Source organism: Talpa occidentalis, unplaced genomic scaffold, assembly GCF_014898055.3.
Source record: "Talpa occidentalis isolate TD23 unplaced genomic scaffold, MPIMG_talOcc4v2.1 talOcc4.5, whole genome shotgun sequence".
NCBI lineage: Eukaryota > Metazoa > Chordata > Mammalia > Eulipotyphla > Talpidae > Talpa > Talpa occidentalis.
The window spans coordinates 70,585,175-70,609,787 of record NW_023604861.1 but is presented as its reverse complement, the minus strand read 5'-3'; the positions used below and the strand labels follow the sequence as shown (position 1 = coordinate 70,609,787).

Here is a 24,613-nt window from a genome sequence, read left to right as displayed (position 1 = left end):
CAATAAGTTGATATTAAGCCATAGAAATAGTGAAGATTCTATATAATCCACTGATTCTAAACTTTTAACTGCATTATAACAGAAATGGTGTGAAAAAGAAATCTCTGAATATTAAGTCCCTTATTATGAACATATTTAGAAGGATGCCTTTTTTATATTTAAGATAATCATCTATTACTATCATTACCATCATCATACAGTACCATTATGATACTTAGTGACTATTAGAAATCAGTTCAATTTGGGAAGAATACGTTAAAGAAAAAAAAACACTGAGATTAAATAATTTATTACCATTTCTAAGATGAACACATTTACTTGATACTTAATTTTATGCAGAACTTTAAAAAAATAGTTTTAATACAGTATCAAAATGTACACAAGATTTTTGTCAAAAGACCAGTGTTCCTGGTATTATCGTCTGCAGGCTCTACTGCAGGCACAAAAACTTGTTTTAATTGTCAGTGTAGGAATACAACAATTTAAGGATAAAAGGTTTTCTATGTGAGAAGGTGTAAATATAGCAAGCAATTTTCTTTTACAGAGTAATAGTATTTCAAAAATATATAACATATTAAAAGTAAGATAAGCTTAAATGGTAACCCAATTATGGTAATTAGAGAGATAATTCTATAGTAAATTAATTCATAAATATTTTCTGAAAATAGAAGATGAGGTTTTCTCCACACTAACATTTTAAAAGTATAACAAAATCCTTCACATTCCTTCACCAATGGCAATTAATACACTGTGTAATGAGCCCATTTAAAAACAACAATAGAATATCTTCTATGAATCAAATCTAATTCAGAAGAAATTCAAAAACTGGGAATTGTTGCATTCCTACTTTTATAATCTTAAACTACAGTAAAAACGTAGCATTCTGTCACAGGCCTCTTGCACATTCATACAAGAAACTATCATTTCATTTGGATAAACACAAAATACTTATCATAGCATTTCCAATACACACAGTCTAATATTTATATATACCAAAATAAGAAATAAACTAAGCAAAGCTAGCACACCTCTTTTTCAAACCTCAAGCAATCTGAACAAGAGCTTTTAGCCTCAATAATGGACATGCAGTGTCAGTTTCAGAAAACATTAGATAACTGCTATAGGCAAAGAAAGCTTTTTTCATAAATGCAGTGCAATATTTTAAAGTTTACACAAAGATTATTAAATGTCACATGTCTAGAAACTAAACTGCAGAAACTGACATCTCATAGCTGGAATCACTTAGAAAAATTATGTTAACTTGTTTTTTAATTCAAATTGTTAATATTAACATCAATGGAGATACTGAATTAATACAGAGGTTGATATGTCCCCAAAATGTGTCTTTATAAACAATACATCAACATTAAAAGAAATAATAGGCTTGTTTTGATCAGATGACATACATGGTACTCTGATGAGCATTCTACAAAGTCTTGCTACCCTTCTAGCTGGTAAGAATTTATGTGATATTTTAGCACCTCAAAAGTAAACAAACAAAAAGAAAACAGAAATGTAATCTTACCTGGCATCCAAATTAATTATGCATCAGGAACTAGTATGTTGTTGCCTAAAATATAAGAAATAGATGCCTAACTCTCAAACTTGGGAAGCTAGAAGACACCTTTTCTTATCTTCAATACAACATGGTAGAAAACTACCACCATTATATGCAGTGAGTCAACTCTACCAAAACCACTGGATTCTCCCAATCATGCAGATCTGAGGAATGAACATTGTTTCTGTTCTAATGAAAATAGTGGTACCAAAATGGTGGTTTCAAAGCTATCTTGTTTGACTGCTGTGGACACCAAAGTGAGAGACATAAAATACAGTTAGTTATACTAAAGGACTTAGAGGGAAAAGGATGCAGTGAATCATTGCTCCATGTTATTCCATATTAGTCCACCTTTGTGGAATCCTCTTCTCTCTGGCAGTGGTGATCACATGTTTGAAAAGAGAGTACTTCTCTCACATTGGTCCTTTGTACTGGTTTCCAGACAAATGTTGTCTAATTCCAGGACAGGAACCTGCAGCATCGCCAAGTTTCCTCCATACAACCTTAATCAAAAGAAAAGAGAAAAAAAAAAAAGCATCTTAATTGTCCTCTTCTTCCATGAGATCTCAAGTTTTCTAAGGGGGATATAGAAGAGGAGCAATGCAGAATTTGAAGACAAGAGACAATACCCACACAAATGCCACACAAACAATAAAAAGTGATGCAAGCTTGTAAATCACAAAAGGTTCTGATGGAACTAGTAAAGGTGGCAACCATACAGCCACTAGTAAATCCTCCCCTCTTTTTTTTTTTTTTTTTACAGAGAGGACATGGTAGCTCAGTCATCCTAAATCTTGGCTTCCAAACAGTATGCTATCTCAGATTACAAAAAAAAAAAAAAAGCATCCAAATGCTGAAAAAAGAATAAATTAAAGAATCACTGAAAAAGAGTCAATCAGAGTATATTAAAAATTGGGCTCTTTTCAGAAAGCAAAAGAAAAATACCGGACGGTCTCACTCATAGCAGGGATCTAGAAAACTTAAATAAGGGACCAGGAAAATGAATAACTATAAGAAAGAAAAAATCAAAATCAACAAACAACTATAAACCAGAGACACACTATGGGGGGTGGGGAAAGGAGGGTTTGGGGTGAAAATAAGGGGGTGCAATTGTATAGGGAATATAAAAATTTTTTTAAATTAAAAAAAAGAAAAAAATGGGCTTTTTTGAGGGGCAATAGCAAAAGGTGAGGTCAACAATTTTACTTTTACATTTATATTCTTTTTTTCTTTTATGCTTACATCATTCTTAATCTCCTCAAGGAGATACCAGTATGCTGACAGAACACAGACACATATGAACAGCCAAAACCCTACAAGAGTAGTTCACTGAAAAGATTATGTTCAGATTGATAAATCCCACAAAAATTCACATTGCTCTAACATGAACACAAAACCAGTTGGTTCATTAATAGAACAGATATCCCAGGAAAACCCAAATCTCTTCATATTGACATGTGAGAATGTATGTCTAAATCAGTCTCTGTCTTTTTTTTTTTGTTTTTTTTTTAGAAATGTCCCATCATATTTGAAAGGCATTCTAGTTATGGTCCTTAAATATTTGTAAAGGAATGATACAAGAGTGGATGACTCACATTGTCCACAGGAACTAGGAAAGTCTCATCTCACAATAAACTGTGAAGTGATAGAAATACTGAATCAGGAAACCAAGGGATGCTCCTGACTTTCCCTTTTTAGTCTTTAAGTAGACTATACACTCACACCTACCCAGGATGCTTTGAAATTCTAGTTTACAAGCTAAGAAGATTGCAAGACCTCAAAGGATCATATGCAAGCAGTAAATGCTTACACTTGAGTGCACCTCCCCTAAAGTATTCACATGTACAATGCAGTGGGATCTTAGCCCTGAAATTACCGCGTGGTGCAAAGAAAATCTTTTTTTTATTTAAATATTTTATTTTATATAATTCTTACATCTTTTTTCATCTTTGCACAATGTATGCATTTTCATTTTGGTTATATTCCCCATACAATTGCACACCCCCCTTATTTTGACTCTAGTCCTTTCTTTCCTCGTCCATCCCCTCCCCCCCATAGTGTGTCTCTGGTTTATAGTTGCTTGTTGATTTTGATTTTTACTTTGTATTGATTAGTCTTTTTCCTGGTGTCTTATTTAGGTTTTCTAAATTCCTGCTATAAGTGAGGCAGAACTAGGCAACAATACAAAGGTGAACAGCAGTGATGTGCTCACTGAGAGAGAGATAGGTGTGTTTTAACATGTGACTAAGGTGACAAGTATGTCAACTGTTCTCCAGGAATTTATAAGCAACAAACACATCTAAAACTAAAACCATTTCTAGGGCCTCCGCGGTGGCGCAGCGGTTGAGCGCTGGGTTGCAAAGCTGCCCGCAGCCTCTGCAGCGCTGGTTCGATCCCCAGCCACTGGCGAGGGTCCCACATGGCTCGCAGACCTCTCCTGCCGCCCACTGCTCCCCTCAACAGTGCACTTCTGTCCCTCTGCCTGCTCTGCTCCCCGCTCTAGCTCTGGTGAATTCTCTCCCCTCCCGCGCTTCTGACTGTACCCAGTGCTTGTATAAATAAATAAAAAAACAAGAGTTCTCCTTTTTAAAAAAATAAAAAAATAAAAAAAATAAAACCATTTCTACAAAGAGGTACATATAGTGTTTCTTTCTTTCTTTCTTTTGTGATCTCTCTTGCCTGTTTCAAGTGCTGCATAGAGCAGTTAGCATGATGTTGTGTTTCTTAGAGAGCAGCATGGGAAGAGAATAAAAGCACTTCATGTTTTCTACCCCACCCAATGGAGCTGTGAAAATGCAGCCCTTCATTTTATAGATAACATCAACATATCCCCAGGAGTACTACAAACTGAGGCCAGAGTTATCTTAAGTTCTACCTGAGTCTTGTAACATTTTCTCATAATGTGATATTGATTATATTTCTGTGGTTTCATAATCACTTCATCTATGAAGCTCTCGCAAGTTGTAGTTTTCCTTATTCACTGTCTTTGATGTTCATATCATTTATAATGATGACACAAATATTTTAGATCAACACTTTCCTCTTGGCTTTTAATAGTTTCCAAATACAAAAGTGCTAAAAGTCAGATTTGGGCTGTCCCACAATATTTTCTCTTATTTGGGGAATCAAGGGCTAAAGCTGATTAGTTAGAAAAAGTGCCCTAGAGAACTTTCAAAAGTAAACAGGAGGGAAAGCTTTTAACTTCATGAAGTATCATATGTAGGAAGAAAACAACAATACCGCTATATGCTGTCTTTTGAAGCATTTTTTTGAGACACAGGCAAACCAAAAGACTAATAAAAAATGAGTTAGGACCCAGTCCATTAATGGGGTCACTTATGTGATTAATAAATGACTTTTCTAATGTCCACAAATCTTTCATTAAAGAAAAGTAAAGAAATGATCCTGGCATTTTTTTACAGAAATTCTGGCATTAAGGTGATGGAGATGATCTCCTCTCTAAGATGCATTGATTGCTCCTCTTTTGTGAGGAAAGAAAATGGAAGTCTCCAAATTTACCACATTTAGAGAAGTGGAAAGAGCTGGTTGTCAAGAGATCTAGGTATATGCCTGACTTCACTGGAGAACGATCTGAACAAGTAAATTAATTTCAGTGTCATAGTTTCTTTAAACACAGAATACTAAGATCAGGGTTCCTGACTTAGGGAGGCCTTTCCAAATCACCTAGGTTCTGGGGTGAGACGTCAACATGTGAATTAGGAAGGCGCTCCATATACTACTCTGCAGAAGTCACCCTCCAGGAGTTCTCCAGAGCCACCTCTGATTCTCCAAGTCCTAATATCTGAACAGTACTTCTCTCTCAGTAGATGAGTCAATAACAGTCATTGCTAGCTATACATTTCAAATTCTGAATTTATCTGAGGGAAGTACTCAAATTGAAACTCTTTCAGAACAAGTTGAAAATCTACAGAAAGTAAAAATAGCGATGTATTTAAAATTTATGACATCAGAGCTTTAATACAGACAAAACACAAACACACGGAAAAGAAAAATGGGTACCTTGGAAAGGGCTGCAAAAGAAAAGTCACAACACAAGGAAGCAAGAGACAAATTCTTACCCAGCACATATAAAATACTTGTAACATATGTAACATAAAACTTAAGTAACATATACCAGGAACATTTTAAGGAGGAAGATAAGTGTCTAAGAATATCTGGACCTAATAGCCTAATGCTTCAGGGTATTTTGAGCAATTTTGATATCCTAGTGGATAAAGAATATAAGAATAAAATATAAAACCAATTTAAAAATCAGCGCTTAATATAACCTGTCAGTTTTTTTGCTTTAAACAAACATCTTCCTCTACAACACTATTTAGCTCTTTAATAAACTTCACAAATTATATTGCTGATTAAATGATACATCCATGCATTATACCCCAAAATTTAAAATTCAGGGATTAATAATAAAATCCAAACTACATCAATGATTACATAGGCTATGCAGCATGAAAACAGCATGTTGAGTCTTCACTGTGCTCCTCTCTGACTTCATAGGTAGATTTCCCAATATCTATCTCTATCTTAAGTTCCAATATATCTATAATATGTCCCCTTCCTATTTTCTGAACTCATATTAACCAATGAAAGGTAAAGATACTATTTGGCAAAATATGAAGCAATATATACCTTTGAAGAACTAAGCAAATATTACATATTAAGATGATCTTTCCCCAAGGATAGCTACAAATATATCTGAAGGCAACTATGTTCTCTTTATCAGATAACATTGGTATTTAAAAAACTTCTTAAAAGTATGAAATGGAATTCTTTTTATCAAAATGTCAAGTACATTTTAGACAAATTTAGAAAAGATCGTTCTGGAATACGGAATTGGTTGATAATCTCTTACCTAAATGGTCTGCAATGTGATTATTATGTTAATAAGACTGCAATAAAATATACTAAGGATAGTCATAAGGGGAATTCATTTTCTTATGAAAATGTAAACTCATTTTTGGTCAGCATTTAAAAAGTCAGTATTCATAAAGCAGTAACTAAGCTGTGATGAAGCTTTCAACACAGAATACACAATAAAGCACATTAAACTTACATTGCACATTTCTCTGACTATAGCTTTTTCTGTCTCACTAAGGTCATGTCCATACTCTTTACCCTGTTGACGATCTATAGTTTCCTGAACATCTGAGACCTGGATTTGTGGAAAAAGAAAAGCAAATTTCACATGGAAATTAACTTGTTAGTTAAGAATAAAACCATCAAGGTGCTCCACTTTGTAAAGCCTACAGTTTTCTCTGTGTCTGCATATCAGAGTGGATGAGTATATGGCAAAATCTTTAAACATAGTTGATTGTTCTGAAACCCCCATCTGAGATCAATTCTACTTGATTCAAGACTCTATTAAAAACAATCTGTTGCATCACTGATAGTCAGTTGAATTCTTTAATGTCTAATTAGGTGCATTTAGTTAATCTGGTCATTAAGATAACTATATGAAGATAGCCAATGATACTTGCTCCATTGTAAAAATGAGCAGTATAATCACATGCCCAACAGTCCACATAATATGTAGACATAGCCAATAGGAAGGATGACTGGAAAAGATGATAGTGACAGGGGAGCTGGTCAGAAGCCAGGAATATGTACATATGGATTAACATTATCACTAATGACCTCATAGTTCTTGCCTAGACTTATTCCCAGTGCCTAGGAAAGGGCTTTAAATAGCTCACTGAGAGTAGTGGTTCCTTACAGTGAAAATATTTTAGTAACAGTTTAAATAGTTTCCATTAGAGCAAAGTGTCTGGGGATGAGAGGCTGTTAATTTTAGAGGCCTATGATGAACTTCTCTAAATCATACCTGAATGTATTAAAAATTATTTTATAGAGATCATTAAACTTCTTGTGTCCATACTTTCTATAGAGTACAAAAATTTTGGCTTTGAGTACTTTTATATTTCTCCTCATCAGCTTACAAACTAAAGCATTAATGTAGCATAATAAACCAATGCTTTTCTTAAAAGTTTCTATAGAATCTACTCTGAATGCTGCTCAACTCTGGTTCTATTGTCATCATGGTGAGTGCTGATGGCCACACCTAAGAATTTGCACTAATGAACATCAGAGCCAAAATAAATGACTCAAGCATGAAGTGGGACCTTCATGTCAAATTCATTTATACTGAGACTACACTGATATTTACTAGAGTTCAATTCTATAATAAATAATCTAATTCACAAAGTACTCTCTTGTTAATCGAAACAACTGGTCATTATATGTGGATATGACTGTAATAGATGAAAGCCTCATCCTGTTACTCATCTCAGATTAGTAAATTCACATCCTTTACATACTTAGAGGAAACAAATGACTGTGCTTCTTAAATATTCATAGAACACTTAAAAGGCTGGAACAAGCTCATTTGCCTATGAATTTGATTTATAATGCATCACAGAGAAGTGTACTTCAAATCAGTTAATTTCTCACTAAATGAAGTGAAATTCCAATTAATAATTATCATGAAGTTTAAAGCAAGAAAAGTGTGGTGTTGTTATAAGTAAGATAATTTCTCATCCTGATTTATAAATCTTGCCCCCAAAGCAGGACCACAGTGTTTTCTAAAGTCTGGATTATTGTTTGTTTTGTTTTTCGTTTTTTGTTTTTTTCCCAGATCTCTCAAAAGATGAGAAACTGAGCCATTGTTCTAGTTACTCCTTTGAGAATAGATAAACATGTCAGCTCCAGATTGGTGGGTTTCAAAAACAAGTGGCTACATATCTTTTAGTTACATAGAGATATTCTTAAAATGCATTTCCCCTAGAATGTGCACATATTTCTGTTTCAGGTCACAGTTGTTAATGAAGGAAACATTCTATATTCAAGAGTCTCCAGTTATCCAATAAAGATGCTTTAAGTAAGGACACTTTCGAGTTCTGATTATAACATAATATCTTCCTCTTGAGATAAAATGTTATAGGAAAATTAGAGAACAAGTTCAGTGAGAATTGAAGAGCTCTTCCTTGCCTTCCCCTTCCTTTTTGGATAAACTAACAGCTGCATTGAGAAATTTGGGAAAGATTGCGATGCAGCCCTGTATGCTAATCTGATTCAAAATGCACTTGCCATTTAATAAATCAACAGGCTGAAATAGCTTTCAAACTGTTTGAAAAAGAGGGCAATGTGTTGCTTTTGGAGTATGTGCACATACTACTACTACTATAGGATTGAAGTCACTCTCTGCTCTATTTTTTATTTCCAAAATACTTTTCAGACAGTTAGCTACTGATTCATGCTAAAGGAACAGCATGCTTAGCATGAGCTGCTCATGCTAAACAGCATCAAAATGCTACTGCAGAGAGCATAATAAACCAACTTGCACCGGATGCAGGGCAGTGTCCTGCACTGTGGCGGCCCTTCCCAGGAATTCCTTTCAGTTGCTCACTTTATGAGTTGCCCCTACCAACACAGGAAATGCATGCCCACTAGCCACCATCATGCTTCTGTATAGCAATCAATATATGCTTGGGGAAAGGAAAGTCATTCTGTGTAAGTTACAGCAAAAGATAATAAGGAAGCTAAGTTTTTGCCTAAAACCAAATCTTTCCCAAATCAAATGTTCTAAAGTTCTCATCTGCTTTTGGGTGTCCCAGGAAAAGTGTGCCTCACTCTGAGAGTACATCTTCATTATCAAAGTGATGACAGGAATGTTTTGAAATGTATATTGCAAAGCAGGACTAAAGTACTTTACCTACTTTATGGCTCAGAAAGGTCTGATCAAGGCTACATATGTTAGGAATTACATAGATAACTTGGTATTGATTAAAACTTCCAGAAACAGCCCCAATTTTTAATATGATTTTTATTGCCTGAGTCAGTTTCTTTGCTAGGTAAATAGGTATTTTTTTATTATTTTATTCATGGTGCTTACTGATTATTAGTTTTGCTTATTGGAAATTCTATTATTGGTCAAGAAAAGTAAATTATAAATTTCAGCCAGATCTTTTTTGAAGCCATCACATAATCTTAAGTAAAAGCCAAAATTAAAATAACTTTATAGGTAAGATCAGATACATCTATTGCCTAATAACTTCAGAAAGAAGCATGAACTAGAGCTTGAATCTTTCTGATATGGTATCCTTCCTTATTTTGACCTTCCCCCTTAATTCCCTATATTTGAAGACATCTGTGATACAAACATTGTACATAAAATGCCTATAACAATATTTCACACATGGATAGACATGCACATCAAATTTCATCTGTGATGCAGCTATACATGAGTCACAATACTCAAAACAAAATGATAAGAGATTCAACCATAAGTACTCAAACTCATTGTTTTAAAAAACTAAAATCATGTTTCAAAAATTAAGAAATGTCACAGTGTAAAGGGTCAAAACAATAAGTATCTATGATTAAAGCAAGACTGTGAGGATTACTAGACTACAGCAAACAAGCAACAACACAACTGAAGTTCTGCATAAATGGTTGCACACAAGTCAGTTACCTTAAGAGAATGTACCACGGGTTCAGGCTGCTGAGAAGGTGTGGTATGTCCACTGAGGCTAGCTGGAGAGTTGGGTGAACTGTTAGTCCCATCAGCCCCTGATGACAACCTAAAAGAACCCTTAGTAGAAAATCAACAACTTTGTTACTAAAACAAAAGTCGTTTATAACTGTATAGATGTCATTCAATATTGATTTTCACTGCCAAATAAGAATTAACCATTTTTCCCCTAGCCTGTCCTAAGTGGCTCTCAGCCTGCTACTTAGAATACAATTGCTGCTTGACCAGTAAGGAAACTTAACCGAGAGGCATCTCTGTGGATGTCTAGATGTCATCTCTGATTTACCAAAGAGCAATGCCCCCTAAGGAATGACCATTAAGGATATTTCAAATACAATTTTGAAACATAAAGATACTCAAAAGTAGAGAATTTGTGAGTTATTCCATAGCTGAGTTAAACATGCTCACTCAGCTACTCAAACGCCATATTCTATATATCTCAGAAAATGCATTCACATCACATTTTTACATTGGAAAAACCATGTCTCTTATAAAACCCTTACAAAAACCTAGTGTGGAATATTTTCCAAAGACATTTAATGAAATTAAATACTTTCTTTAAGAAAGAATTCTCTTATTTTCTGGTCTTTTAAACAAGAAACAAAACATCACAAATTGCATTTTAGTTTAGTGACTCTGACGCTTAATTATGAGAAATAAGAAGCTGGGCATGATTAATTTGATCTTTGGGTGTGATCACCCATACAGGAACTGGAAAGCAGTAACAACTGTTTTTCTAGGGGTCACTTGGGGGAAGACTAGTGGGTCAGGAAAGAAAAAGAGAGCAGCAGTTAACCTACTCTCCTAAAAAACAAAAAACAAAAAAAAAGTCTAATTGGAATTTTCCAAACCTGTTTTTCTATAAATCGTTATACTCAGAGGTCCTGACAGATTTTAATTTCTCTAACACATCTACATATCTCTTTTCTAATAGATTAATTACTGTTCCATTCAAGTTGATCCTATGAATCTCATCCCCAGAAAAAGCCACTGAAGGTACATCAAGTATGAATTCATAAAGGGGAAAAACAGTGGGTTGGGACATTTTCCAGCATCTATAGAAGAGCTACTACATGGTACCTTTTAGGGATTGGAGAGAAAAACTGAGTACAGCAACAATTATCGACATGGGATATATGTAAACCATACTATTTCGAGATAAATTGACAATTCCCATTAATTTAAAAAAGATTATTATTGATGAAATTTGAAATAGTTTCTCCTGTCCCTTGACCCTGTTCCCTACATCCTCAAAGGCTCCCTTTGCCTTGATGTCCCACAAACCAGCTAAAGCCATGATCTTTCCCTTGCTCAAAGAGTTATACAATCAAATCAGCTCTTGCACCACCCTTACTAGCCTATAAGCACAAGCAACAGAGGAATATAACATTTTGATAACTTGTATGGCTCCCGTCCTCCATTGCTAGTAACAATTAATAGTTGGTGGTGACATAGGAAAGTCAATCATAATAGTGCCAACCCATTCTGGGGAAGAACTTTAAAATTTGTTTACCTTGTTATTCGGATCAAATCAGACATAATGGTACCCAATAGAGAAATATAAGAGAAACTGTTTAAAGTTTAAAGATGGTTATGGGCAAACTCCCCTCCCCATCCCACTATTAAATCTGGGACATCGTCTTCCTCTGTGGAGATCAAATGGTTCCCAAATGAAGGATCTATGAAGGAATCTCTTCTTCCCTGAATAACTGGGGTCCTCAACTATGTTTTTCCCTACTGGTACCACCCTTACTTAACTCCTTTAAGAAGGCATCTGAGGTTCTGCAGAGTTTATGTCAAACCTGATTTAGGACTGACCAATGCTCTGCCATTTTTCCTATCACACATTAGTCTAACTTGGAGGCAATAATCTTTTACCTTCTTGACTACTCTCTTTTCAGTTCCTTCCTCTCAAACTTTTTTCTGCCTGACAAAGTGACAGGCATTCGGTTTTTACTCTGTCTTTCCAGACATTTTGAGTGAAGGCAATTTCTAAAATGGTTAGGATTGTTTAAACTTAAGAAGATTCCTGTTCTACCTTTATTCAGAAGCAGACATTATTTTAAGGAAACTGGTAAGATACATACAATAGTAAAAGGCTACAGCAGAAGTACAGTGGGAGGGGAAAAACTTATTCTTCAGGAATTAAAGTCATTTGTTGAATGACTTTATTCAAATTTACTTTCTAAGCCATGGACTAGTAACTACCAGGAAGACCAAGGCTTGTATTTTATGTGAAGCCACAAAGGTCATAACCCAAATCCTCCTAAAGTTGTATACCAACAGGTGTGAAATAGTTCTCTAGATTATAACATGATCAAGCACCAAATTCTATACATCTCATTCAGTTGCTATCAAAGGTTAAAACTTCTGTGTACTTAGTGGAATCAGACCAATATTTAGAGAATTATCTCAGTTCAATCAATATACTCTCAGTTGACTAATACATTTTCACTGAGGTATTTTTTGAAATGTGTTACTGAATGAAATACCAGTATAACAAATGATTTTAAACAGTCCCTTGAAGTTTATTTCAATGAGATTAAGCCAGTGGATATAAATTTTGTAACTTGGCTGCCTCAGAAGACAGGGAATTTAAAGAGGCAAATCTTAACAAAATCAGAAATGTCATGTCCAGCTTCAGGATGGCTGAAATTTAAGTTACACATGATGATCGCATTATACCCAGCCCACCCCTTGGGTCAGTGGTCAGTTTGAAAGTGCAAGGATTATCTTCCTGGGCTGGGCTAGAAACAGCTGATGGTATCTAACTAACAATTCATTTCCATGGCTACCAACCTTTTCAGCTTTTTTCATGAAAGGTACAGGGTACCTTTGTTTTTCCCCAGTGTTTGGAGTTATTTCAGCTTTCCCCCCCCCGTTTCAGAAGAAGACAAAACACAAAATGCTAAAGGCAACTGTTCAGGAGATGAACGACTGCTCCCATTTCCCTCCCCAGACTCAAACACACAGTCACTTTCACGAGTACAGACATGTTCTCCACCCCCCAGCAGAACTGTGCCTCTAGCAACAGAGCCATCTGGTTATGCACAAGCAAATGCAGTGACTGACTCATCTTCACTCACCGGGAGAGTGGGCAGGCATCGTCCTATTCCTCGGCACCCTTGCCACCACTGCAAGACCCGCCGGGCTCTGGGCCCCCAGCCTTTCTCCATATTTGAGCTGTTTCTAGTTGGAGGTTGCCTTCTATTCTGGGTGGCCTTATATTTGGAACAATATAGTACAATCACTCAGAAAAAAGTACTGTTTCCCAAGTCTCAAGAAAGCAGATAGAACAAGAAGCTTAATGAAATGGACCACAATGACCACAATGGCGAGCTGTACGCAGCATGCACCTGTAACTAGGGAGAAAATTAAACAGTGAAGTCTGTATATTAAGAGGTAAGACTGAATTTTAAGAAAGGTTTTTGGCATAGGTGTTACTACTTTTTGAGCCATCAAGTAATAGGTGATAATATTAAAATTACAGATAAATTAAGGCTATTTAGACAAATGTATGCTACAGGTGTTATTTGTGAGAAACTGAATAACCTTAAGTCTTTCAATTATGTAAAACTGTAACTTCAAAATTAAACAGAAATTGTAAACCAACTCAGAGCATTGTACCCTTTTGTTAAGAAACACAAGTTTGGGTAGATCTATATTTAATATTATTCACAAGAACTGACTCTGTATCAAATTCTCAGCAAAATTTTTGTACATTAAAGAGTATGTAATCAGCAAAAAGGTCATCACTGCATTAAAATAACTATTTTACATAGGATAACTAGCAAAAGTTTTTAAATCAGTTAATCCTAAAATAGCTGTACTAGCAGTATTATATAACTAAAATAAGAAGCTACCCAAAGAATTCCCTAAATTTGTCTTTTCCCATAACCAAACTGTATAATTTTAAATGATCAGCAACAAAATGAACTTACATTAACATTATTTCCTCTCCCTGCCTAATTTCACTGAGATCTTTATCTAAAAATGCTAGGTCCGGAGGAGTAAAAAATACATATTTTAATGTGGAAAACTCATAAAATAGTAAAAAAAATCCAATATGTAAATGTTTACATTAATTTTAGGAGATTGAAAATGATAACATAGTGTAGAATTAAGGATACCAGAGGAGGAGTGTGGGGGGGAGGGGAGGAAAAAGGGGCCCCATGGACAGTGGTGAAGATTTTGGGTGCTTTAGTTGTGGGTGTGATGGGGTAACATACACCTGAGAGATGTGAAGCTGTATCTCTAATTCATACACAGTGCAATAAACCACTGCCTCAATAAAAAGCACAATTAAAGAAAATATCATAATTTATTAGTTTCCATTAATTCATTTTCCTAAAAATATGTGCTCTATTGTGAATAATACTTTAATTTTTGGAAGCTGAAAAATACAGAACATGTACAATGGTCTTAAGGGATGCAAAAGAGGAGCAATGATAACCAACAGTTGGTACTTACAAAACTCTTCTCTGAATATTTGAAGTCTGTACCAGTTACCTATCAAATAAGTAAGTTACTCATATTCCTCACATATGAAAAAAAATGCTATATTCTCACTTGGACCATATCAGCCATTTTATAATAGCAACACTGATTTGAACATTGCTCTTTCACGTGGCAGTGTTTATTTCCATCATCATAATAAATAGCTCTTTGTTATCTCTACAGTTGTCAATCACACTGTTTTAAGAAGATAGCTTCATAAAATATAATTATGTCTTCAGTAATTGGGGATTGAAGTTGTTTCTTGCAACTTTGGAGATTGAAATGGGGGACTCCTGATCCTAGCCATTGACTGGGTAAACAATTACAAACAACCACAAGAAAGTCCTTTCTATTTTCTGAGTAATTCTGTTTTCTGCAGTTTTCAAACATTCCAAATTAATAAAAAATAATGATTCTAGGGCCTCCTTGGTGGCACAAGGAATTAAGCACTGCACTATGAAGCAATCCACAGCCTCTGCAGCACAAGTTCGATCCCCGGCTGGCCAGGGAGAAACCCACATGGCGCAGCAGACCTCTCCTGCCTCACCCACTGCTCTCCTCAGCAGTGTACTCCAGTCAATCTGCCTGTTCTGTTCCCTGTTCTGTCTCTGGTAAATCCTCTCAACCCCTGCATCTCTGGCCTGTAACCCAGCTCTTACATGCATAAATAAATAAATCTGAAAAAAAAAAATAATGATTCTATCATTCCAATAGAAATCTACATACTTGTCAGTTATTAAATATAGAGGAATACAGAGTTACCTGCAAGTTATTTTGTATAAAAGATGGTTCATTGTAAATGCTAATTGCAAAGTAATGCTTCTGTATTAAGATTTTGTGGAAGGTAAATTATGATTATTTACTGTGGTTAAGTATTCATCATAGAAATCATGCATTCTGATGCTATAAGCAAACACCCTAGTGCAGGAAGAAAGCACTTCCTCCTGTCTCTGAAGAGAATGAATATATATTAGCACTTCTTTGCCTCTTATCACTTGATATTGGGCACATGGTCCTGAAAATACCTGCTCTTTAGAATTAAGAAAAAAACGAAGGTATTTTTAAAGATCATTTCAATGAGAAGAAAATCTACTGCTTATTTGTATCACAGTAAAATTATTGTAACATAAGTTTCAAGAAAACTGACAAGATTAAATTATTGTGATTAAGTTGTATTCTTGTTATTTTATTACTTTGAATGCTATTTTAATCAACTGTGTAGAAGTTTCCAGTCTTTGTTCTCAGAGATAAGTACATTCAAAAATATCTTTAAGAATAGCAGATTATAAAAAAAAAGAATAGCAGATTATTATATTTTTGTATTTTAGCATATAAAAGACAGGTTTCCCACTTAGATATAAATCAGACATGATGCATTTGTAAAGAAGCTTGAGAGCATGACTCTTATCTATTATAGGAAGTCAACTATGGAAATCTGAAAATTGATCGACTAAAGTTGCTTCCTGTTTGTTAAAGATGTTTAATTTTTTACAAGTCCTGAAGCTAGGTCAAACTATCATACAGTGGGTCATATTTCATCGGAATTCATGCCTAGTTTAGCAGCCAGGGGAGGAAGTCATTCTTATTACAGGGTAAGAGCAGATGCTTCACATAATATCAAAATATTATTTTGTTCAGTTTGACCAGTCTTCGTTCTGACATATTGCAAAACTAACACAGTCAAAACTCAGAAGAGATTTTAAAGGTTACCTTGCCAAACCTCCAAGATTCCTGTGAATGGGCTTAGAAATCCTAGGAGACCCTCTAATAGAGATGATATTTCATGCTACGCCAGGTAGGTGCCTATTCCAATAAATTTTTGTTGAAAAAGAAGTACACAATAAGGTCAAATTTCTAAGGTTTCTAGGGCCACACTGCATTGGTTCAGATTCCTGATCTGATACTTAGAGCTTCATGACCTCTCTGTGCCTCAGTTTCCTTATCTATAAAATGTGGGTAATTGTGGCACAGTGATACCTCTGCAGGTTTGGTCTCTGACATGAAAAGAGCTCTTCAAACACTGCCTGGCCCACATTAAGTGCTCAATAAGCATTTGCTGTCATTATCATGAATGTTTTTGTTTTGCTTTGTTTGTCAACACATTTTTTAATTTGTCAATCTACTTATAGATATTTGTATTTAGAACAGTAGTTCTCAACCCAATATTATTTACTCCTCCAGGGGCAACACTGGCAAAAATGTATGCAGCCATATTAAGTTGTCAAACTGAGCAATCTCTGTGGGCATTTAGTGAACAGAGGCCAAGGTTGCTGCATCTGACAATGCGCAGGACATCTCCCTGAAACAAAGAATCATCCAACCCAAAATGCCAATAGTGCTGAAGTTGAGAAAACTAGATTTAGAGTAAAAACCATGTTGGAAGGCTGCAAATTAAATTTTCTGGTGACAGCTCCCTAGCAGATTTTGCATATGAGCACAAGCTGCCCACATACTTTAGAAGTTGTGAAGATTTTAAAGGAAACTAAGATTAGACCTCAAGTGGTGTAAGTTTAAAGACATCCATATTTCCACTCCTAATAGGAAATTAGTCTTTCTAGCAAAAGAAAAAGAATTAAAAATATACAAAACAGCCTAGTATAAAACGGCAAGGCTAGCAAACAGAATACAACGTGGTGAGACACAGGGCACAGGTCCAAAGAGCAAAGAGCACTCAAAGTGGGAGTACAACACTCTGCAGCACTTTGAAAACTAAGACACCAGTTCCATGGAGAACAAAATTGGCAGAAGTTGCTTTGTAGAAATTATGGGGGCCTGGGAGAGGGAAGCTTCCTTGGCAATACAAGGGTAAAGACCATATTTAACTTTAAGCAGTCATACTGGGAGAGAATAAAACTGCCAGCAAATGGAAATGAGGGAGCCGATACACAAAACCCACTGCAGAGCATAATAGGACATGTAGAAGGAACAGGGAAAGGAAATCTGGGCCAGACCGCTAACCATTCTTTTCTTCACAAGTGGCTAAGTGAGGGCCTTCCTGGTAGTGCAAGGGTTAAAGACAGTGCTATCAAGCTACTGCCAGCCTCTAGAGCATGAGTTAGATCCCTGGCCAGGCAGGGAGCTAACCCACATGGCACAGCAGACCTCTCCAAGCTCACCCGCTGCTCCCCTCAGCAGTGTATTTCAGTCAGTCTGCCTGTTTTGTTCCCCACTCTGTCTCTGGTGAATCCTCTCACCCCCTGCACCTCTGGTTTACAGCCCAGTTCTTGTGTGCATAAATAAATAAATCTTTAAAAAAAAAAAGTGGCTAAATGGCTGTTTATGTTTGTCTCCTCGATAAGTAGAAGGCTCCTTGAGGGTATATGTCAGAGCAGCTCTCAATCATTAAGTTCCCACTATAGGTTAAGATTCTTAGGGCAGTCAAAACATTAGTAAGACTGGCTAATATGAACACCTATTACATGTTAATACTATTAAGAACTAACTGTTGATAGTCTCAATAATTTATACTCCATAATGATTTCTTTTGTTTGGTTGGCGCCCTAGAGGCCTCCTGTTTTATGTGCTCATCATTTAGCTCCTGGATGCAAGGAATTCAGGAGATTCTGGGGAGGCACCAAGATGGTTTGTGATTATTCAGAAATCAGAACAGAAACATATACTATTAAATGGTATGGATGAAGTGGTAGTTACCAATTGTACATCATCTCTGTGCTCATTTGTTTTTCTCCAGTCCAAGCACATAACTATGGCTGCAAGATTCTCCACAGAATCTTGTACAAGAACTGGGGTACAGGACAGAAGTGCAGGGGGTGAGAGGATGCACCAGAGACAGAGTGGGGAACAGAGCAGGCAGACTGACTGAAATACACTGCTGAGGGGAGCAGTGGGTGAATAAGGAGAAGTCTGCTGTGCCATGTGGGTATCTCCCAGGCTGGGGCTCGAACTTATGCTGCAGTGACTGCAGATTACTTCACAGGTTGCATCTTAACCCCTTGTGCCACCAGGGAAGCCCAAGGATGGTATAGTTACTTAAAGAATTTGTTGAGATTTACTGACAACTCACTTTGTTATACTTCAAGTTGCACTATAAGTGAAATACAATAGCGTTCCTACACTATGCAGTTATTTTATCCAAAGAATAGTCTCTGTTCTGTTCTATTTAACTTTCTTCTCTTTGGATTTTGAGTCTATCAATATTTTTCTAGAACCTGTGCTTTTCTAAATGCCTCCCACTGGTATGACTCAAGATGCCCTCTCGATTCTAGTCCCTTATTCATATTTGTGTCCATATTCTGTCACTGCCTCTCACACAGTTATCTATAAAACCCGTTTCAATCCTGTTGGCTCTGTTAAAAACAAGCTATGATCATGTGAACCTTACTTTCATAGTTTATCATATGGTTTTTTTTTTTTTTTTTTTTTTTTTTTAATTTTCTAGAGGCATGTCTTATTTATTTATTTATTGTTTGTTTGTTTGTTTGATACATGCACTGGGTACAGTCAGAAGCGTGGGAGGGTGAGAGAATTCACCAGAGCCAGAGCGGGGAGCAGAGCAGGCAGAAGGACCGAAGTACACTGCTGAGGGGAGCAGCGGGCGGCAGGAGAGGTCTGCGCGCCATGTGGGACCCTCCTCTGGTGGCCGGGGAGCAGCCGGGGATCGAACCGGCTGCAGAGGCTGCAGGCAGCTTCGCAACCCAGCGCTCAACCGCTGCGCCACCGGGGAGGCCCAGTTTATCATATGGTTTTAATTACTCATCTGAAGTGAACTAACAAGACTTGTTCACAGTTCAATTTTAAGCATCTTTAATGATGACATTTCATATATCTTAGTGCTTCTTGAAGTCATTACACTCAACTTTTGTATCACTAATCATGATAACTAGCATCCTCTCTATACACAGTTCTTAAAAACTTTATTAGTGGATGATTAAAATCTATGTGGGTGACTGGTTTTCCCTCATCTGAAAAATAGTTAAATAGTTGTGTAAACAGTCATGTACCTATGTAGTTGGTTATTACTATTATTACCAACAATTTGTCAGATAACTGAAGCACAATATTAGGGCCTAAAATAAATGAAACTAACACTTCTATGATGGTCCATATTTGGCAATTTAAACACAAACTAGGGGCCTCCCTGGTGGCACAAGGGGTTAAGACACAACCATTGAAACTATTCACAGCCACTGCAGCATGAGTTCGATCCCAGCCAGGGAGGTGACCCACATGGTGCAGCAGACTTCTCTTGTCTCGCCTGCTGCTCCCCTCAGCAGTGTATTTCAGTCGGTCTGCCTATTCTGTTCCCCACTCTACCTCTGGTAAATGCTCTCACTCCCACCTCTGGCCTGTACCCCAGTTCTTGTACGCAAAAATAAATCTTTAAAAAAAATAAACACAAACTAAATTCTGACCACTCACTAACCAGTTACTATTATTTAAGTAAATTTATCATGAAAGTCTTAAATTAATTCCATCTATTCTAAAGCTACTGTGGAGCTCAAACATATTATGATAGTAACTGAAAAGATCAGTAGGGATGATTAGCAGTTCAAAAGTAGCAACTTTTTTATTAGGACATCCAAAGTGTATGCTAATTTCCATCAAAATCATGTAATGCCAAACATCAAGTGATAAAAATAAACTATCATCAAAAGGGATATTGTTCTGCACTCCAGTGTAGGCCAATCTATACATTTCCAACTGTTCCCAGGTAGGGAAACCAAAAAGCAATATTTATTCACTAATTCTTCATTTATTATGCCTATTAATGGCTAAGAGAAATGTCTAAGGTATAAGGTGGAGTCACAGTAGAGTTGATAAGGAGCTTCTATTCAGAGAACCTGAAATTTTAGGCAGTTGTCATATTCCAGAGAACAGAAGTAAGTCAGAAGGATGTGGTCCTGGAATGAGAAACAACAGCAAATGCCAAGGCTGACATGAATGGAAGAAGTGGATCGTGGAGAGTCCCACCCTTGTGAAGGATTTGAAATTATTCACTGAGGCATGATGTGTGATAAGTGTATTTTTTTAGACCAATCTTATAATGGTGTAGAAAATAATTTGGGTGGAATATGACTAGCTGGGATGAACTAGGAAATTAAAGAAGTTCAAGGAAAAATGCCTACTTATTACCTATATTGGATGATAACAGAAGGAGTGAAAAAGAATGATAGTGAACAGTTAAAGGGCAGGACTCTATATGTCTTAATGATTATTTGAATATAGGCTGTGAGATAGAAAGAGGAATCTATGATGGTACCCAGCTTTGGGCTGGGTACCAGATAAACAGTCATGCCATTAACAAAGATAGGAAACACCAGAGGAAGTAATATATCTCACTCCATCAGGTTTTAATGTCAAGATCAAAGAAGTAATTAACAATAAAAAGCCTAAAAGCATCTTTCAGAAAAACACTCCCAAGAAGATTTTCTTCTGACACATAAAAGAACATTTACAAAATATTTAAATTGTAAATGATTCTAACTTCATTCCTTGATGAAAATATCTGCTCAAACAATATAACATTCTTGGAAAAGAAAATCATTTTGAAATATCTGTGACTCTAGGTGAAAAACTTAGAGATTTATAAATACAGTACCCAGAAAAAAAAAAATGAAAGTAATTACCGATGTTAGCAGGATGCCTTTTCACAAGAATTAGAGAGGACAAACCCCAGGAAGAAAAGAATTAATATCTTGAAAGTACTAAGACAGCCAACACACTGCATCTCTGTAGCCAGAGTGACAGCAGACAAAGAATAACAATGAAGACCTGGTTAAAAAAAATAGCTGTTAAACAATAGGTAGGATGTGTGGACAATTAGATTTTCCTACATTCCACTTTCAGGTATGAGTTTAAGTGCTTAATTCTTATCTTTTATTAACCATACAGCTCCCAGGGAGCTGACATTTCTAGAAAAACAGAAGAATTATACATCTAAATGCCTTTCTAATCAGTTTGACATTATGGTTTCTGAGAGAAATGTACCTAAATACTTTTAGGGACTGGGCTTATAAAAAGGGAGAAAGGGAAGAATGGTAGGATAGAGTCAGGGCTTGGAACTCCATTCTTATTGTCAACACAAAAGCAAAAAAGCAATGCTAATTAACACTGCATCTGACATGCAGAGCAGCACTCCTTCAGAGCCCCCTACAAGATACACAGCTAAATTCTCAGGAATTAAGCAGCTACTTAAATACTTGTTGACAAAGAAATATTTAACTTTCAGGTGGTGTTTGCTGTCCTGGCTTTAAGGAAAGGAAGAGTCTTAAATTCCTCCAATGAATCCTCCAGTACAGAAAGGTCCTGCACAAAATGAAGGTCAAGCTAAGAGGGTGGTGGGCAGTGTGCCTCATTCAAGGGCAGCTGCCTCTCCAGGATCTGCATTAATAATACAAGTAGGTACAGCTGCTTTTCAGACTGCAATTTGACCCAGGCCATCTGCTGGAAGTTCCACCTAGGAGCGTCGACAATGATCCTACACTCAAAGGTTTACAAAAACAAGAGAGACCAAGATGAGCACAAGGTAGCCGCTGGGTATGCTTGATAATAAAATTACCAGCCAGGAGAAATGAAATCTCCCACTAGTAAGAACATCCGTGCGAACAGCACAGAGGTAAGCATCGTGAAAGGCTGAGTGCGGTTTTCACAAGCATCTCTTATTAAAAAGGTAGAAAATAAGTGTTTTGGAATGTAATTTTTTATGCCATGTCTCCTAACATAAATAATTTGTGATGGAATACAAGATTTCAGGATTCCAACTAGGTATGCTCATTGAAGTATATAATACTCAATAGTAAAGTCCAGGACCAGATAGTTACAAAATAATGTTTCAGAATTAGTCTGTAACATACAAAACTAATTCATAATTATGGGAGATTAAAAACATTAAGTCTTAATTTTAAGTCTGCATTACACTGCTTTCACTTTCCCTAACCTTAAATCTTACTGAAGCCCAGGGCAAAATCCACAAATCTCTTTTTTCCGGAATACTTATTGACAAGATATTCTAATTTAGGCCTAGAGCCATGTATTCATCCACCTTTTGATCAACTGCCCTGAGCTCTTCCCTGAGTCCAGACATGCAACTAATTCTGTGACATCACCTCATCGATGGACAACACTTCAATTTACCATGTCCAAAATAATACTTGATTCCCCCACACCTGCTAACCTGTTCCCACAGTCTTCTCCATCTCAGTAAACGTGACCACCTATTGTGCAGTTGCTTAGATCAAAATTCAAGGCGTCATCCTGCATTCTTCACACTGTGTCACTCCTGGGCCATTCACTGCACATGTCTATGTGAACAGTTCCTCCTAAAGTTATCAGTATCCAAATTGTAAAGCTATCTGGAGTCTCTTCCCCTATATACTTCATGCAATCTGCCATAAAGCACTCTCAGCACTACTCCAAAATATACTGTGAATGCAAGCCTCCTCCTCTTGACTCTACCCCTTAGTTCAAGCTACCATCAGTCCTCTATTAAACTACAAAACTAGTTGCCTAGTGGGTGTCCCTATGTCTTCTCTCCCTGCCTCTATCTTTTTTGATCTGGTCTCCACTCAACACGGACAGTGGCTTTTGAAAATGTAGATCAAGGGCCTCCCCTGGTGGTGCACGCAGCTGAGCACCACGCTGTGAAGCTCAATCCTGGCCGGCTGGCAAGGGTCCCACATGGCGCTGCAGACCTTTCCTATTGTGCCCGCTGCTCCCCTCAGCAGTGTATTTTGTCAGTCTGCCTGTTCTGTTCCCCACTCTGTCTCTGGTGAATTCTCTCACCCTCCCGTGCATCTGGCCTGTACCCCAGTTCTTGTATAAATAAATCTTTAAAAAAAAAGAAAAAAAAGAAAATGTAGATTGATATTGCACCCCACTCCTCCAATTGCATTCCATGAACTCAGACTCAAGCCTCCACGCTTGGCCTTGGTCATGAAAGCCCCCCAAGTCTGTTCCCTGCCTTGCACCAGCCACACTGGCCTTACTGCAATTGTCTTTCATATGTCTCATTCATTCCTGCCTACATCTTTTATCCTGCCTCCTATGTGTTCCTTTCTGGCCATAATCTTTTCCTTCCTTCAGGCCCTTTCAGATATCACTTCCTCAGGGGCCTTTTCTAACTCCATATAAAACACTCCTCATGCCAGTCACTCTACGATTTTATACCTTGCTTTTAGTTTTCTTCCTAGTGAGGATCATTTCCAAGTATTACATATTTGTGTTTTTTTTAAAGATGTATTTATTTATACAAGCACTGGGGTACAGGCCAGAGGCATGGGAGGGTGAGAGAATCCACCAAAGACAGAGCAGGGAGCAGAACAGGCAGAAGGACCAAAATGCACTGCTGAGGGGAGCAGCAGGCGAGACAGAAGAGTTCTGCCGCGCCATGTGAAATCTCCCTGGCCAGCCAGGAATTGAACCAGCTGCAGAGGCTGCGGAGAGCCTCACAGCGCTGTGCTCAACCTGCTGCGCCACTGGGGAGGCCCCATATTTATGGTTTCTTAAGTAATACTTCAGCTACTAAAATATAAACTGCATGAATTTCTTATTCAGTCTGTATTACCATTGTCTAAACAATCTGTACATTAAAAAAACATAAAAAAAAGTCAATGAATGGCTAATACAAGCCATCTACCTTCCCTGGCCAAAATTTCATTTCATATTTGTTAAGGGCTGTTTTGATTCACTAAAACAAGTAGTCCCACTAATCACCTATCATTGAATTAATATTCTATATCAATCTAACAATAATTGTCAACATTTCTTAGTCCAAGTAGCAGGTTACTATCTTTGTCTAGGCTATATGAGGTTCTGGAAATCATCCTGAATAACTGAAATAGAAAATAGTTTCACTTCATGGGTCTGCACAGCCTTTGACCATGGCAATGCTGCAAACCATGTGTGATCTGGTTGCAAGTTTTTATTTTTCCTCAAGTGTCTAGGTGAAAGACCTGGTAGAAACAAATGGCCAAAATTCTGAGAGCTTTAGCCAAGTAATGTACCTGGCCAAACCTTGAAAGGCACAATGAAAATTTTCTGAAAAGTGACAT

The 24,613-nt window shown here is 36.8% G+C and overlaps 1 protein-coding gene across 5 annotated transcripts in view; it reads right to left on the bottom strand.

The window, feature by feature from the left end:
* Positions 1 to 244: 244 nt before the first annotated feature.
* Positions 245 to 24,613, bottom strand: part of CCDC85A (coiled-coil domain containing 85A) — a 224,335-nt gene continuing 199,966 nt past the window's right edge. Inside the window, exons 4-7 of one of the 5 annotated variants that reach the window (XM_054701516.1) lie at positions 13,193 to 13,327; positions 10,047 to 10,166; positions 6,633 to 6,731; positions 245 to 2,061 (exon numbers count right to left, since the gene is read on the bottom strand). In XM_054701516.1, coding sequence (XP_054557491.1) covers positions 1,972 to 2,061; positions 6,633 to 6,731; positions 10,047 to 10,166; positions 13,193 to 13,327 — 444 coding nt within the window. In that variant the 3' untranslated portion in view covers positions 245 to 1,971. The remainder of the gene's footprint in view (positions 2,062 to 6,632; positions 6,732 to 10,046; positions 10,167 to 13,192; positions 13,328 to 24,613) is intronic. The other 4 variants (XM_054701518.1, XM_054701519.1, XM_054701520.1 and 1 more) reach the window with 4 other exon arrangements.